At 36.8% G+C, this 14,808-nt stretch overlaps 1 protein-coding gene across 1 annotated transcript in view; it reads left to right on the forward strand.

The window, feature by feature from the left end:
- The window catches only part of GPATCH2 (G-patch domain containing 2), a 117,359-nt gene that overhangs the window by 3,042 nt on the left and 99,509 nt on the right, over positions 1-14,808 (forward strand). The window contains exons 2-3 of the mRNA XM_082277266.1: positions 6,006-6,719; positions 11,974-12,035. Of these exons, the coding sequence (XP_082133392.1) occupies positions 6,006-6,719; positions 11,974-12,035 (776 nt within the window). The remainder of the gene's footprint in view (positions 1-6,005; positions 6,720-11,973; positions 12,036-14,808) is intronic.

The raw sequence follows: 14,808 nt of genomic DNA on the forward strand, positions 1-14,808 counted from the left end.
AACCTGCTGCCCAAAGTTAGCAGACATTAACACCCATACCTTCACCCATCAAATTGCTTGTAAAGACATTACCTGTCCTCTCACTCATATTCAGGTGGAACTTCCTGTGTATCAGTTTCTGCCCGGTGCCTCCTGTCCTATTGCTTGGAACCATGACAAGACTGTGGCTCCATCCTCTTGGCACCCTCACTTCGGATACTGACAGACACTGATGAGGTCCCCTCTCAGTCATCTCTTCTCGAGGCTGAACAGGCCCAGCTCCCTCAGCCTTTTCTCAGAAGGGTGAAGCTCCAGTCCCTTAATCAGCTTCATAGACCCTCTCCGTGTCTGTCTTAGGTGAGGAGCCCAGAGCTGAACACAGCATTCCAGGCCTTACTAGGGTTGGGTGGTGAGTCAGGATCACCTCCCTTGACCTGCTGGCAATGCTCTTCCTAATGCACCCCAGGATACCTTTGGACTTCTTGGTCACAAAGCCACTGCTGACTCAGGGACAGCTTGTTCACCACCAGGACCCCCAGGTCCCTCTCTGCAGAGCTGCTTTTGTGCACGTCCGACCTGAGCCTGTGCTGGTGCACAAGTGAAGGAAACTCCAGAAGTTGTCTAAAGAAGTTTCTCAAATACAGAGTTGTTTCCAAGAATTAATGTATAATGTGTGATTGGAGGAGTAAAATGTTGATAGTAAATGTATGCATTCAAATATATAGGAGCTTCATATTTGATATAGAAAAAGTTTGTAGACATTTCCAGCAAGCGTAGTAACCTGCTACGCTTTAGTTGAGGACCAGTCACTTCCATAAATTTTCTTTTTTTTTCAGAATTCTCCTATACTTTTATTATTTTGTTTACATATGTAACAGATTACAAAAAAAAGGAGTTGGCATACCTTGAAGATGAAAAATAGCCTGGGATCTGGGGGTTGGTTTTCTCTTTTTGTATATAGATGTGCTCCAGCATAGTATCCTGGTTTGTCTCAAGAGTCCTCATCTTTTATAACTGTCCATCCTATCTCATATGAAAGTAAAAACCATTTAATTTCTGTAACTGTCCCTTCTGATACTGTCAACATTTTAAAATTTTATAGTATGAAAATTACATTTGCATTAAGTTTCTTTCATCTGCAGGTCAGATTTACTTTGAATGTTTTGCCAATGTGTTGGCTCTTAGTCTTTACAGGAATGAGGACCCTCAGAAGTTGGAAAGTATGGAACTTTTTTGGTAGGTCGCTGTTATGCTCTGCAGTGGTGGTTGATATGGGATGGAAGGGGTGGCTTGTGGTGTAGCTTTGCATACCTGGCTGTCCAGTAGGTAGTGACTAAGGACATAAATAAGTGTGGAACTGGATGCTTTGTCCATCTCTTAGTGATGGCTTTTTAATGACAGGGGAGTTTAAATAGTCTAGGCACAACTTCAGTTTCTGATCATAGAATCATTCAGTTTGGAAAGACCTCTGAGGCAGAGTCTGACACCATGTCCCCAGGTGCTGCATCCACACAGTTTTTTTGAACACTTTCACCAGTGCTTCCACCACTTCCCTGGGCAGTTTGGTGGAATTCTTTCAGTGAAGAAATTTTTCCTAATATCTAATCTAAACCTCCCCTGATACAGCTTGAGGCCATTTCTTCTTGTCTTGTTACCTGGGAGAACGGAAATATGAGCTTTTATGTAACAGGTTTATCAGTGATTCCTAATCTACATCATCTCTTGCTAGCTTTTTGATAGTTGTAACTTAATTGTGTTGCTTTGTTTTGCTTCCCCATTTGTGTGTCCCAATAACCATGATAGCTCTCTTTTTTTGAATCCGTAAATTCTTCAAGCAAGGCAGGGAGATTTATCATATACTGCTCTCTCCCAAATACTTGTACCTTTTCAATCCAAATTTCAGTCGCATTCAATAATAAAGCAGAGATCTCAAAACTAGTGTTTCTAAAGCTTTGTGAAAATAACTTCTGAGGTGGAGAAATGGGATTCAAATTAGTACCTGTCTGAAGATAAAGGTAAACTGTGAGTACAGCTGTGTAACAAGACATCAGAGAATCCATATGGGAAAAGACTATAGGAAGTCAGGTTTTATAATCTCAATGTTGAAGGAACTATTTGATTCTTCTTGTGCTTTTAGCTTGTGATCAAGGTGGGTGAAAGAAGCAAAACTCATGGTTCTTTTCTGAACTGATGAGGCACAGATGCCGCATAAATTAACTGCAAGAAACCCCAGTCCTATTTAACAGGAAAAGGCATAGAACTAGAAAGTAAACATAAATGCAGCTGTTGGTTTGGCAAGAGATAATGCCTCTCCTTAAGAGCTGTGCAACTAAATTAACTTTCCCATTGGTGTGTGTTTGTTAAATATTTTGTGAGCAGTCAGAGCTCTACATTGTTAAGTGTTTTAGGTGAGAGATGAACACAAATGATACTTAATTTCACTTTCACTTAAGTGAATAAGTGAGTGCCCATTATTTCCATTGGGATTTTCAATTTCAGTGTAGATACTGAACAGAAGCTGTGTGATATGTTTTGGAGCAGGTGAAAGCAGTTATGCTGTTTCCTGCAAACGGGACTTACATGGTCTGTTCTGGTATGGGTTAGAGAGGAAATGAGTCAGCCTTTGGTGAACTACATTGAAATTGCTTCAGATAAATGTAAAGGTCACTGTAGGCAAACTACATTTTCTTGTAGTAAAGTAGGATCCTCTCCTAGTGAGGACATTACAGTTTATTGCTGGCTGTGGGCTGTTGCTGTAACAGCATTTTTATAGCCTTATGTGAGTCATGCTAAACTGTGGCTCATCTTAATATTTTATGTACCTCAGTATGTTGTTCTACATTCATTGTTACAACCTTTGAAATTTCTTATCTTACTGAACACCGCTGATACTCACTGGCAATGTCCTTAATACTTCTTGTAGTTATTTTTCAACTTGTTTCAAATGCAAATATTTTTGTTATAGTAGCATCTGCAGCGCTGATTAAAATTGCTTCATAGGCTTGGAATACAAGTTTGACAGCTGCTTGCGAACAATAGAGAAAGTTTCAAAGCTGAGTTTGTCTGATAAATAATGCTATAATAGAAATATGGTCCCGAATTTTGGAGCTAGAGCAGTTCATCTGAAATCTAGCTGACTGCTGCTGCCTTTGGCTTTTTTTTCTTCAATTTTAGCAGGAGAAATGAGAGCACCAATAAAATTAAGCAAAAGAGATTTTTTGGGTTTTCAGGAGAACAAGTTTTAGTCTGGACCACTGGCATGTTGAAAGTGCAGTGTGAATAGAAGGCTGAAGTGGTTTGTGTTTGCCTTCTCAGTATATTGCAAAGGAGCTTGCACTGTCCCACACTGATAAGTAATTCTCATAATCATCCTAAGGAAACATGTTGAAACAATTAAAATAATAGTTTGTCTGATCTGCAGAGGAGGTGATGGAGTTGTAATACAGTTGTATTATACATTGGACCATGGCTGCAATTTTTAGGGCAAATAAGGTCACTGCCCTGTATAAATCTTAGTTCAGGAGTTGCAATGAAAAGACTTGATATTCAGTAGAAAAGATTAATTGCAGGAGTTCATAATATTCAAAGTCATAATCTGCTGGAAATTAAGTCCCTTTGCTGCTTAGAGTCTTTTAAGAATCTTGTTATTCCTTTACTTCAAAAACACTTGAAGGTGTTCACCTTTCTTGAGTTTCATCTTTTGATCTGGCACCATCTGTATTGCAGTATTTTAGGAGGAATTCAGGGCAAGTTTCATTCAGATATAAAAATTAGAGCTGGATATATTTTGTTTGATCTTGAAGTATTTTGTGGAATTAAGGCAACTTTACCACCGTACTTGTGCCATTATCTGGAGTAAATTGGTATGTCCACTCTAGGAGCTCCATTGATTTTAGTGATAAAGTTACTCATACAGATTAGGGATACTGAATTGAAGGAATTTATCATAAACTATGGTGCAAGGCTTTAGTGTCCCTGTCTTCTCTTTCCCTTTTGCTTTGTGTTGCAGGGTCACTAAGAGAGTGGGCTGCAAGAGATTTATATAAGCTAGTTCATATTCTGGCAGGTTAGCAGAAATCTGTTCATTTGGAGAGCTAAATATGGGTTTAAGCCTACAAGTTCATGTTTTGTTGCACTTCCACTTCTATCAGTTTGCCATAGATGCAAAAGTCTGTGGCAGGAAGGGCTGGGCAGGCTTTTGGGGGAATTGATGTCTCAAATTAACCCAAATGTGCTGCAGTTAGTGTGTTCAAGTATTACGGCTTCTGTTAAACTAGTGCAGAAAAGCCCCTTAAATCTCAAGGGCGCCTCATTTGGGATGCATGCACCTCTGGGGATACCTGTCCTCATGGGGTTTAACAGGAAGGCTAAAGGGGCAAGTGTCCTCCCCACTGCATCTATAGCCGTGGAGAAACATGGCCTAACGCATCTATTTAAGCATCTTGTGAACCAAAAGGATTACAGAGAAAGTACAGCACTCTTCAGAGCTGTCTCACCATTTACAAGACGATATAATTCCGCTGTACTAAGAGCCAAAGACATCACTGAGGGAGTAATATGACTAGAGGTTACATCAGGACAGAAAAATAAGTATGAGAAATAAATGCAAATGACGCAGCAGTTTCAAGAATTCAAAATAAGCTTCTGTTTGTACCACTTTCTGTGCTTTTATTGTTCTTGCAATTGAAATGCTTAAAGTAAGTATTTCTGAAAATGGTTTAAAAAGAGAATATATGTAACTTCTTTAGGTAAGATATTTCATGAGCAGCTTGGATTTCTTCTTAAACATGTTCTTCAGTTCTGCCATTAATATTTAAGACTGCCCATTCAGCCATCACCATTAAGTACCTTTGATGTTGGGAGTTTGTGCTAAGTGGCAGCTGAGAAGCTGTCTGTGATCTGTCTAGGTTTCCTCCACATCTACAGCACCACTGAGTATGTGTAGAAAACTTGTTACCATGGGTTCCTCCAGCCATTTATATTGTAAAACAAAGTGAAGAGTCTTGCTTTTAAATGTCCTCTACATAATTTGCTGAATGTACAATGTCTTCCATATATATCAGTTAGTGTGATGTAGTAGCAAGCATGAAAATTATTCTTTGCTTTACCTCAAGGAAAGGGGTCCTCTGATGTTTTGATGTCAGAGTCTGATTGCTGTGTTTATAGAGAAGGTTCACAGCCTTCAGAGAAGGATTAGAGTTCAGCAGCAATCATTTAATGTTTTTGTAATTACATTCACGTAATGCATGGGTGAACTTACTGAAGCATATTGAGTTAAAGACATGCTAAATGCTAGTGAAATTTGAAGAGGAAGGCGCAAAACATTTAAAAGGGTGAGTTCCTTAATCTGACACTGTGTTTAGGGATTTTTTTCCTTATGCAAGCATGGGATTCTATGGATGCAAGTGCCTACATGTGGTAGGAAACTTTGCATTTAATACTCTAGAAGCTGGGTATTCTCTCAACTTAATATGACTTCACTGAATCGATATTTTTTAAACATCAAACAAATATCAGCCATTTGGAAAGACAGAATTAGTTGCTACTAGGAAAAAAGTCATATTATCCAAGGATTGCTGTCTTAACTTCATTTTGGCATTTAGGCAGCATCAAGAGATAATTATCCTTAAAATTATTTTATCACAATGAAAGCCTTAAGCAGGACTCCTTAATGTGGAATCCCTGACAGTCATATAAATGTGATGAGATTAACTAAAACCTAACAATAACAGTGAAGCCAGAAACAAATGAGGAAGCCCCCCACCTGCCTCTTCTTTCCAAGACAGAGGTTTGGGAAGATACCTTTTAAAAGGAACTTATGTTGATGAGTTGCAAATTGCGTAGGACTGGTTAGCAGAGTTTTGTGTCTTGGCAGAAATAGTCAATGTCTGTCCTATAAAGATTATTCTACCTTGCCTAGAGTGACTAAAATGATTTTGCCAAATAAAGTTGTTGTAATTTGTGTTTAACACTTTTAATTCATTTGTTGTTTTCTTGTGTGGTTTTTTTCCCTTTGAAATCTATAGGCATTTCAGTAGGACTATGGAGGAGCTGGTTCATGATCTGGTCTCGGCACTGGAAGAAAGTTCAGAGCAAGCCAGAGGAGGTTTTGCTGATACTGGAGATCATTCTCGAAGTGTGTCTTGTCTTCTAAAGAGACAGGCAAGGAAGAGGAGGGGACGGAAAAGACGTTCCTTTACCACTCATCATCCCTGGGAGACTGGTCACTGCCTAAGTGAAGGTTCTGATTCCAGTTTAGAGGAATCAAACAAAGACTACAGGGAGAATCATGCTACTAAGAAAGACCACAGTGATTCTGATGACCAGCTGTTGGTTGCTAAACGTAGGCCTTCCTCAAACTTAAATAACATTAGAGGCAAAAGACCTCTGTGGCACGAACCAGATTTGGCTGTGGACAGTTTGGGGAACAGAACTTTGCGCAGGAGAAGAAAGGTAAAACGCATGGCAATAGATCTGCCATCAGAAGTCTCTAATGCACTGACAATAACTCAACAGCAGGATAACAGCAGAGATCAAGAAATGGACAATAACAATAAATCTTACCAACACCAAGAGTTTTCCAAGAGCAAAGTGAAAAAAAGAAAAGTATCTGCAGCTCGACAGGGACCAGAAATCTTGGATGAAGGAGTGGTTATAGAAAATGAAGAAGTGAATCAAGCAAATAAGGACAAAATGGAATATGAGGAGCAAAAAGGCTCAGATGAGAACATGAGTGACAGGTTATTCTTTCTTTTCCTTTCTACGGAAACTTTGGATAATATTTGTTTGCTTTTATTACTGTTGCTTGTATTGGGAATCTTTGGATTTTTTGTTAATTCCAGAGTTAAAATTCTAGCATCAATAGTATCTGTTTTAATAACTTAATTTTTTTACATCCACTACTTTTTATATATTAGTTGCTCAGGTTAAGGAATTCAGCATAAAATAGAGAGTGATGTAGCAGAGGAATAACCAAGAAAACAGTTTTGTGAAATAATATGTTCTAATTGTTTCAAGATTAAGAATAACAAAATATGCATATGAATAACACAGGTTTTTCTGGATATTTCAACTGGTAACAGTTATTAGACAAGAATTTAGTGTTTTTCCAATTTCTAGACATTGGTGCTTTGATTGTTATCTCTATTCATCAGAAAGGTTGTCAGTGTTTAGAGTCACAATTTAGACAATATGTTCTGATGTGTCATTGGCATAAAAAGTCTGCAGGTTGCCAAGGATATACATCATTTACGAAATGCAAAAACCAATTTACAGTTCAGAAACACCTGAGCTTACTATTAGAAAAATGGAGGAATGATGACCCTTTGGCAGTACACCTCATCCATCCATTCCAGACAGCAGTCATAGTACAGTGGTAATGGTTTCCAAAGTACTATTTTGACAACACAGTAAGGTGTAAGTCATTTTTCCACCATACACAGGGGATGTTAACTGCAGGGCCTGGTAAGCCTGGTTCTGTTTATTCCACATGCCAGGTTCGGAATGCAGAGGTGTCAGCAAGACAGACATGTTAAAAGATATAATTTTGATCAGTTCCTTGATGACACTAGTGTCCCTGAATTTTTCCAGGCATGTTATCTATAAACTGTTAAGCCTTTTCCTTACTGGGCAGGTAGAATCGAGATGCAGAGAGTGATTTTGACCAGAGCATTTTAGATTGGTTACTGTAACAGCAGTGTTGGTAAGTGACTAACTCCAGTTATAGTCAGAAAAGTCCCAAGTCTTTTTGTTTCATACCAGCTCTGTCCCTTACCTGTGAACAAAAAGCAGCTGAAAGAGCTGAATAAATTCCAAGCCTTAAACATTTTTCCTTACATCTTAATTACTAGAGCAGACCTCATCCTTCAGGGCAGCCAGTGTAACTTTGGACACCTCCCTTTGACATGCAGGTTAGGAGTCTGTGCTGTCAGGAAGCCTTTAGAAAACTTCTCTCTTCTTTGATGATACTTGGAGTCTGCTCCTTCAAGTTTGGGACCTAAAGAGAGATGTTTGAAAATCTCCTGCAAACTAGGAACCATTGCATAAATTTTCATATCTCCATAGTCTTGTAGCATTTTTTATTTCTAAAAGACTTTCTGTTATGCTACAAGGGTAACAGTCAAAAATTCTGTAGCTGATTTTTAGATGGAGAGAAGAGTGATCAGTAAGAATATTCTCTTGTAGAATCCCAGAATTGAGCTACTCTCAGGTCAGTCTGAATCTTTTCACAAAAGAAACATTATTGTTTAAAAGTTGATCTTCCTCTTCAAAATGCTTGATGTTTTGTTACCCCCAAATGCTGCAGTTGCTCAAGTCATACTCCAAATGCTTGTCTATGGCCCCAGTACATGGTCTTTAAAACCATTCTCATCTTTGTAGGGTTTTCTGCTCATGCACATGGTAGAGTGATGGTCTGTCATTCTACTGAATTTCTTTCAATGATCAGCAGTACAAAAAGCTTTGAAAATGAAAAAACTTGCATTTCATAGTGTGATTAGAAATCTGCCATATCTAAGCCTCTCAGGTGATACTGTATCAGAATATTTTGTATGTGCATAATTTTAACTGGTTTTAATCTAACTTTACTTAAATGCAGTAGTGCCTTTATTAGAGATCATTTAGCTAGAAGAATTTGAAAGAACCAGCAAACTCCTCTTAAGAGTAAGTCCTGAAAGTGAAAGCTGAGATTTTAAAAGGGAACATGACATTGCATAAGATACAAAGAGCTGACAAAGCATCTTGGATAACCCCTTCAGCAACACTTACTGGAAGAGGAAGAATGAAAAGTATACAAAGTTGCTTTTGTTTTGTATGCAGTAATGTGTGCAGTAGTATTCAGTGCAATAGTTCAGTAATTCTTAAAAAAAGGACAAATTTTTTAGAAGTTCATTTTTTTAAAAACAAAACGAAGCTGATAATTTTTAATGGAAGTTAAATTGCTTGGCTCTAAAACCAGTCAGAAGGTTTCAGTGTATACATGACATTATTTGAAAATAGCATGTTTTTGAAGTGCACATTAAAAATGTTAAGTGACACTTCTTTTGCAATCTTTTATCTCTGTGTGTGAGTGTTCAAACACCAAACACAGCAATAACCAGGTTTTAAGTGCATGATTCAGAAGTAGGAGGAGAAGTCTCCAAATTCTTGAAATGTCAGCATCTAAATGATCCCAAAGATGAATTCCTGGGAGGATTGTTTTAAGCACTGGAAATTAGATTTTTGTGATCAGAGCTTATCCATCCTTATCCTCAATGCTCAGCTGTTGGCCAGTTTCAGCCAAATTCAGCAGTATGTGGTGTTCTGGGTGTTATTTAATTCCCACAAACTTTGACACTTGTTTTTTTTGAAGTGACTAAAGAGAGGTGAAATCTCAATTGCCTGTTTTGAAAGAGAAGCAGCAGTGAAGCTCAGAGACACCAGCCAGTGACCTGTGGCCAGGGAGCTGGTCAGTTCCTGGGGACAGCACAAAGCTCTTGTATAAAACCAGGGACCAGACAGCTTCTTAGTCATAGGAAGTGTGAATGACAAGTATTTTTTCTTTCCATAAGTGTAAAAATAAAGCTGTGAAAGCTTTTTGGATAGCTTAGCTGTTCCCTCCAAATTTTTGCTTGCACACACTATTTTATAGAACTAAACGGAGTCTCTGGCTTTTTTCTTTGTCATGGAAGTTTTGCTGGGAGTGGAATTCTCATGACACAGCAAAGGAATTAGCAGAATACACTGCAAAATTATATTAAAACTGGAAATAAATTCCATCATAACAGCTTTCATGTACTTAGATATTAATGTATTAATTTCAGAGGTTTTGAAATTATTCAGTGAAATGACTGCCATGTCGCAATTATCTTGACTGCAATCCCTGCCCTATGTGACTGTGGCCTGAGGAGAGTGAATGCTGTGGCTGCTATGGATACACCACTGTTAGTTTGAAATTTAAATTTTTTTTTTTTTTTTTTTAATTTTTTTAAAAACGTCGAGTGGTTATGTTTTCATGTACTGACTAGTCCTTCAGTGAGAATTATTTCACAATTGAAATATCTTATTTAAACTGGGAAGGAGATTATTCTCAAAATTGGAAATTTTGGTAGGGAAAGTGGCTGCAATATCAGGGTTGAAAAGATTTCCTGACTTTATTTTAAAACATGCAATTAAACAATAAATGGACAAGGAGAATCTATGAAGAAGGGATGCTTTTTCCTTTGAAATTGATGATGTAAAATTGTGCACAATGAACTCTAAGGGCAGTAAAGCCATCTATGTTATAATTAAAGTGAGGATGGGATGCTTGCTAAAAGGGAATTACTGGGACTTGCAACATTGGGAAGTTCAAGTCTTGGTCTCTCCCTCATGAAGGATTGTTCCATTCTCATTTCATGCACGTCACTTTTCTGCTGCTTAGGGCAACTGTGCAAGTGCCTAAGTCTGTTCTGCTTATGTATAAGAGATAGTGTAAGTGTTGCTTATGGATCAAGAATTTGGGTAAGCCTAAGATACAGTGACAACTTCATCTTCAAACACAGAGCTGTGTCTATATATACATATATCTGTATGTTTTAAAAAACCCTATCGCTGCTTTGTGTCCCCTGCTTACTATATTGTGTTTCAAATCCTGTTGGGATGCCTCCCAAAGGAAGATACTAAAAACATATATGTGCTTATAATTAAATAGGAATTAGGCAAATTTTATATAATTATATATTCATATCAATAATTCATATATTCATATATTTTAAAACCCAGGACTTACTTTTGTGAGAAATTAGAATTTAAAAGGAAATCATTTTCTTAAGTATACTAGTTGTTTGGTAGAAAATAAAAATAATTTATTATTAAAAAATAAAAATAATTTAAACCAGTTGATTTGAAGTATAGGGGAGCATGCAAATTGTAATATGAATAAGTGTACAAAGGTTATCAGACCTAAAGTTCTTGTGAGTGGCTCGTATGGCACATCAAGAGTAGCTATAGTGTTTATAAACTGTACTTTAATTTGTGTGCTGGACTGAAGTGTTTGAGGGTTTTTTTCAAATTGTTCTACATCTCAGAGTAAGTAAAATGTGATAAAATTTTTTGTTAGAATATTACATCCTTAACACAGCAACTCTGTTGATAAAAAGTGAAATAAAGGGTTTACAAAAAAGTCCTTTCATGTGAAAGTCAACAAACTGTGATCTGTGTTATTAAAAGACCAGTCTGATATATTATTTAGGGACATGTGGATTATTGTATGTAACAATGTGCATACAGCAAAGAGCTAAATACCTATTCATGTCTTTGAATTTAGAGATGTGGGTGCATGTTGTATATACACATTCTGATTTTAAGGCCACAAAGGCCTTTAAGGCCACTGCAAGTCATAGAAAAGTAAACTGTACCTTGCTTTTTTGTTGTTGTTGTTATTATGATCAGGAATCATACTTTTTTTCTTCAGGGTGACCTTTATTTTGATTTTAATTGGCTACCTTTGTTATAAACTTTTTTTTTGTTCTCCCCGAGTAGTGTGTCATGAAACCTTAAGCAGTGTCTTTTCCTGAATATTTGCAAATGATGTTCAGAAAGGTAGTTCGATTTTCAGACTCTTATATTTCATGTGCTGAAGGAAGGCTTAGGCTGCTTTTGATTGAGACTTTTCCTATTTTATTGAGCAGTGGTGTTCCAGGATCAAGCTGAATTGCACAGCATAAGAACGGAGCAGTGAGCATTTGATGGAAGCTGATAATAAAATGCATCAATTGTGTCAGCACCTCGTTGCAGTCACATCTGGCTTACTGTCAGGGTACCATTAGATTCCCATGGTTTTATGTGCCAAAAATAATACGCTTTGTAGTTAATGGAACTGGGATATTTGCAGTTTGATTAAAAAAAATCATCCTATTTTCTCTCCGATCTCTGTTGGGCTTAAGTTCAATCTGAGCACAGCCTTGTCTCCTTAAAATTTTACGACTGGAAGATCAATTGTTCTTTTGATCTGTTTCTTTCTTTCTCTTATTACAGTGAATCCAGCAGTCTGAGCAGCAGTGATGCTGGTTTGTTTACCAATGATGAGGGAAGACAAGGTATTGAAACAATCTTTCCCTTCTCTACCCCTCAAACCACATCAGTTGAAATTCTGTAAGCGTTACAAGTTATTTCATAGGTTAATTACTGTATTTCAGTTGCTATTACTGTTTTAATGAGTGGAAGTACAGCTTGCCTCCTATTTTTTTTTCTTTTAATGTTATCAGAGGGTGTCTTGAATGCATGACTTAGTCAAAAGCTGTATTGAGAAGCAGCCTCTGTAATATGATAAAGTTACTTAAAACTTGAGCATCCCCTAAAAATCGTCTATATTAAGTTTTAATTCCTCAGTTCCTCCAATTTTCTGACAGGAATCTGATTGTAGTACTGGTTCTTATGCTATTCTTGAGGTGGCTTTTTTCCTTCTTTTCCTCCAAATTAATAGGGCAGGATTTTATAGTTCTTTTTCATCCAGTAGTTTGTTTGAAAAGTAATTTCAAACAAACTATTTTTTCTGCAGTCTAAGACTGGGATTAGAGCTGTTTAACATGTCCCTTCTGAAAAAATTTCTTTAATCTGAAATGCAGTGAAGATTGAAACTTTTCCTTTAGTATGCATAGTATTCTCACATGGTTTTATGTGATAAAACTATTGAGGATGGAAGTAAAAGATTGGTGTTTTTATCAGCTTTAGTCTTTATTGCAACACATTTACCTATATTATGCTATGATGGAGTAGGAACTCACTGTCTTTGACAGGATACAAAAATGAGACAAAAACAGTCTCTCAAGTATTTAAGACTTGCTTTTCTGTTGGAAATTTCAAGTTAATGGTACTTAAAATATTTTCTTAGACAGTTTGGCAATGGCAGCTTGAGGGAGTGCAATAAAACAAATCCTGACCCATTCCACAAATCTAGGTTAAAGGAATGTTTGAGTTTTTTTCTTTTCTTTAGTATCTAATTCTGTGTTTTCTAGGGGGAGGTTGTCTTCAGTAGGGAGAGCATTTTTCCTACTTAAAACAGAAGTGTTACCTTACTTGTTCAATGGTAACTTGTGCTACACAAACTGTACCTCCCCAGTCTGAGTATCTTGTTTACAGTTGTGCTAACTCATGTTTTTTTAAGAGTTTAGGTTCTCTTTGACAGTTTAGATTGATCTTTTTAGTTCAGTGCATCAATGCATGAAGTCTTTAAGTTGGGACAAAAAGATTGGGTTTTACTTCCCTATTGGAATTTCTCTTTTGACATGGAATTTTTAATGCATTCCTAATTGCATATGTTTTCCCAGTATCCTTCTGATAATATTTCTATCAATATTTCTGTCCTTAAATCCTGAACTGTATCATTTAAATCTTTGAATAATATGACTGAAAACATCTCAGTTGCTTTCTGGTTTTCTTATATATTTTGTGTGAAGAGAAAACAGGACAGATCAGTGACCAACTGCATTTTTTCACTGGTGTGGTGTTACCTCTTTTAGTCTTGGTTCTTTACTGTAACGTTGTAGTTCTTATTTTTGTCTGTTTGATTTTTGAATCTTGTTTCAGTTTGCAATTTTCAAGCAGAAAGCATTAGACCTGAAATAGTATTCTGAAACATAAATAAAAAGAACGACAATAATTAAACCTGAAAAGGATATTGGCATGACAAAACATTATTTTTTCAATCTCTCCTTTGAACTAATAGTTTTGTGGGTATGATCAGAAACCATTAGCTTCGATCTGGAGCTCAGGCACTTTTAAATCTGCATTATAGCTTTGGTTTTGTGAGACTTTTCCATGAAAAGTACTATCAGAGATCCTACTTCCAAACAAAAATTCTTGATTTTCTAATAATGCTTATTCCCCCCGATAGTAAATACTAGTAATTTGTACTCTCCTTAAGTAAGGTGAGGTTATTTTATCTCTGTGAGTTAATTTGTAGCTGAACTGAAACACATACAAAATTGACAAGAATGACGGAAGGAGAAAGTCAATCTGATAAAAGCAAAGGAACTGGGTGAGATAAAGCTGGAAGAGAACAGGATGAAAATGTATAAAGGGAAGAAATGGTTGGTTTTGTTTTTTAGTTATAAAGCTAGGTTCTAATTCCTGTCCTACCAGTGTCCCTTCTCCAGGATATATATATGTATCTATATCTATATATATGTTCAGAACAGTGTCTTGACCTCATTTGTAGTTCAAATTTTCTGCACTTCTGACTTCAGGTTTCTGCTAAGTCAAGTGGTGAACCAGAGATTGAGTAATGCTGCCTGGTGAAATACTCAGTTTAAATGATGTGCCTGCCATCACTTAGAAGTTTGGGTAGCAGAGGACAAGAGGTTTCTGTTCTTCTGCTCAACATTTGTTCTGTATGTGTTTCTGAGATTAAAGAACCACATCTCATTTATTGCAGACAAATAGTCTTTATAATACTTTAATTAGTTCCCAAAGCATAGTCATCCTATGGGACTGACATTCTAGACAGGGAAGTGACTAAAGCAGCAGTTTCTTGGAGCATTTGGCCAGTCAATTAAATAGTTGAGTATTTAGTTATGAACTTTGGAGTGCCTGACCTTGTGACCTTTAATATTTTCCAAGTTTTTTTCAGAAAGGATATGGAAATAAATTCAGTTACAGTACATACTCTCCTGTGGACAGACTCTCAGAAGAGGTTCCAAGTTTTATAATTTGATTCCAGAAAGCCAGGTGTAGCTTTAATTAGGGTAGGGCTAGATACATTTTAATTCTTATCAATTGCTATGGTAAGAGAAAATTGTTGAGACTTGAAAATCCTCTGTTCAACTTCTAATATATGCTGTGCCATCTAACATTTTTTAAAACTTCTGTACT

This window comes from Coloeus monedula, assembly GCF_965178545.1.
Source record: "Coloeus monedula genome assembly, chromosome: 2".
Classification (NCBI taxonomy): Eukaryota; Metazoa; Chordata; class Aves; order Passeriformes; family Corvidae; genus Coloeus; species Coloeus monedula.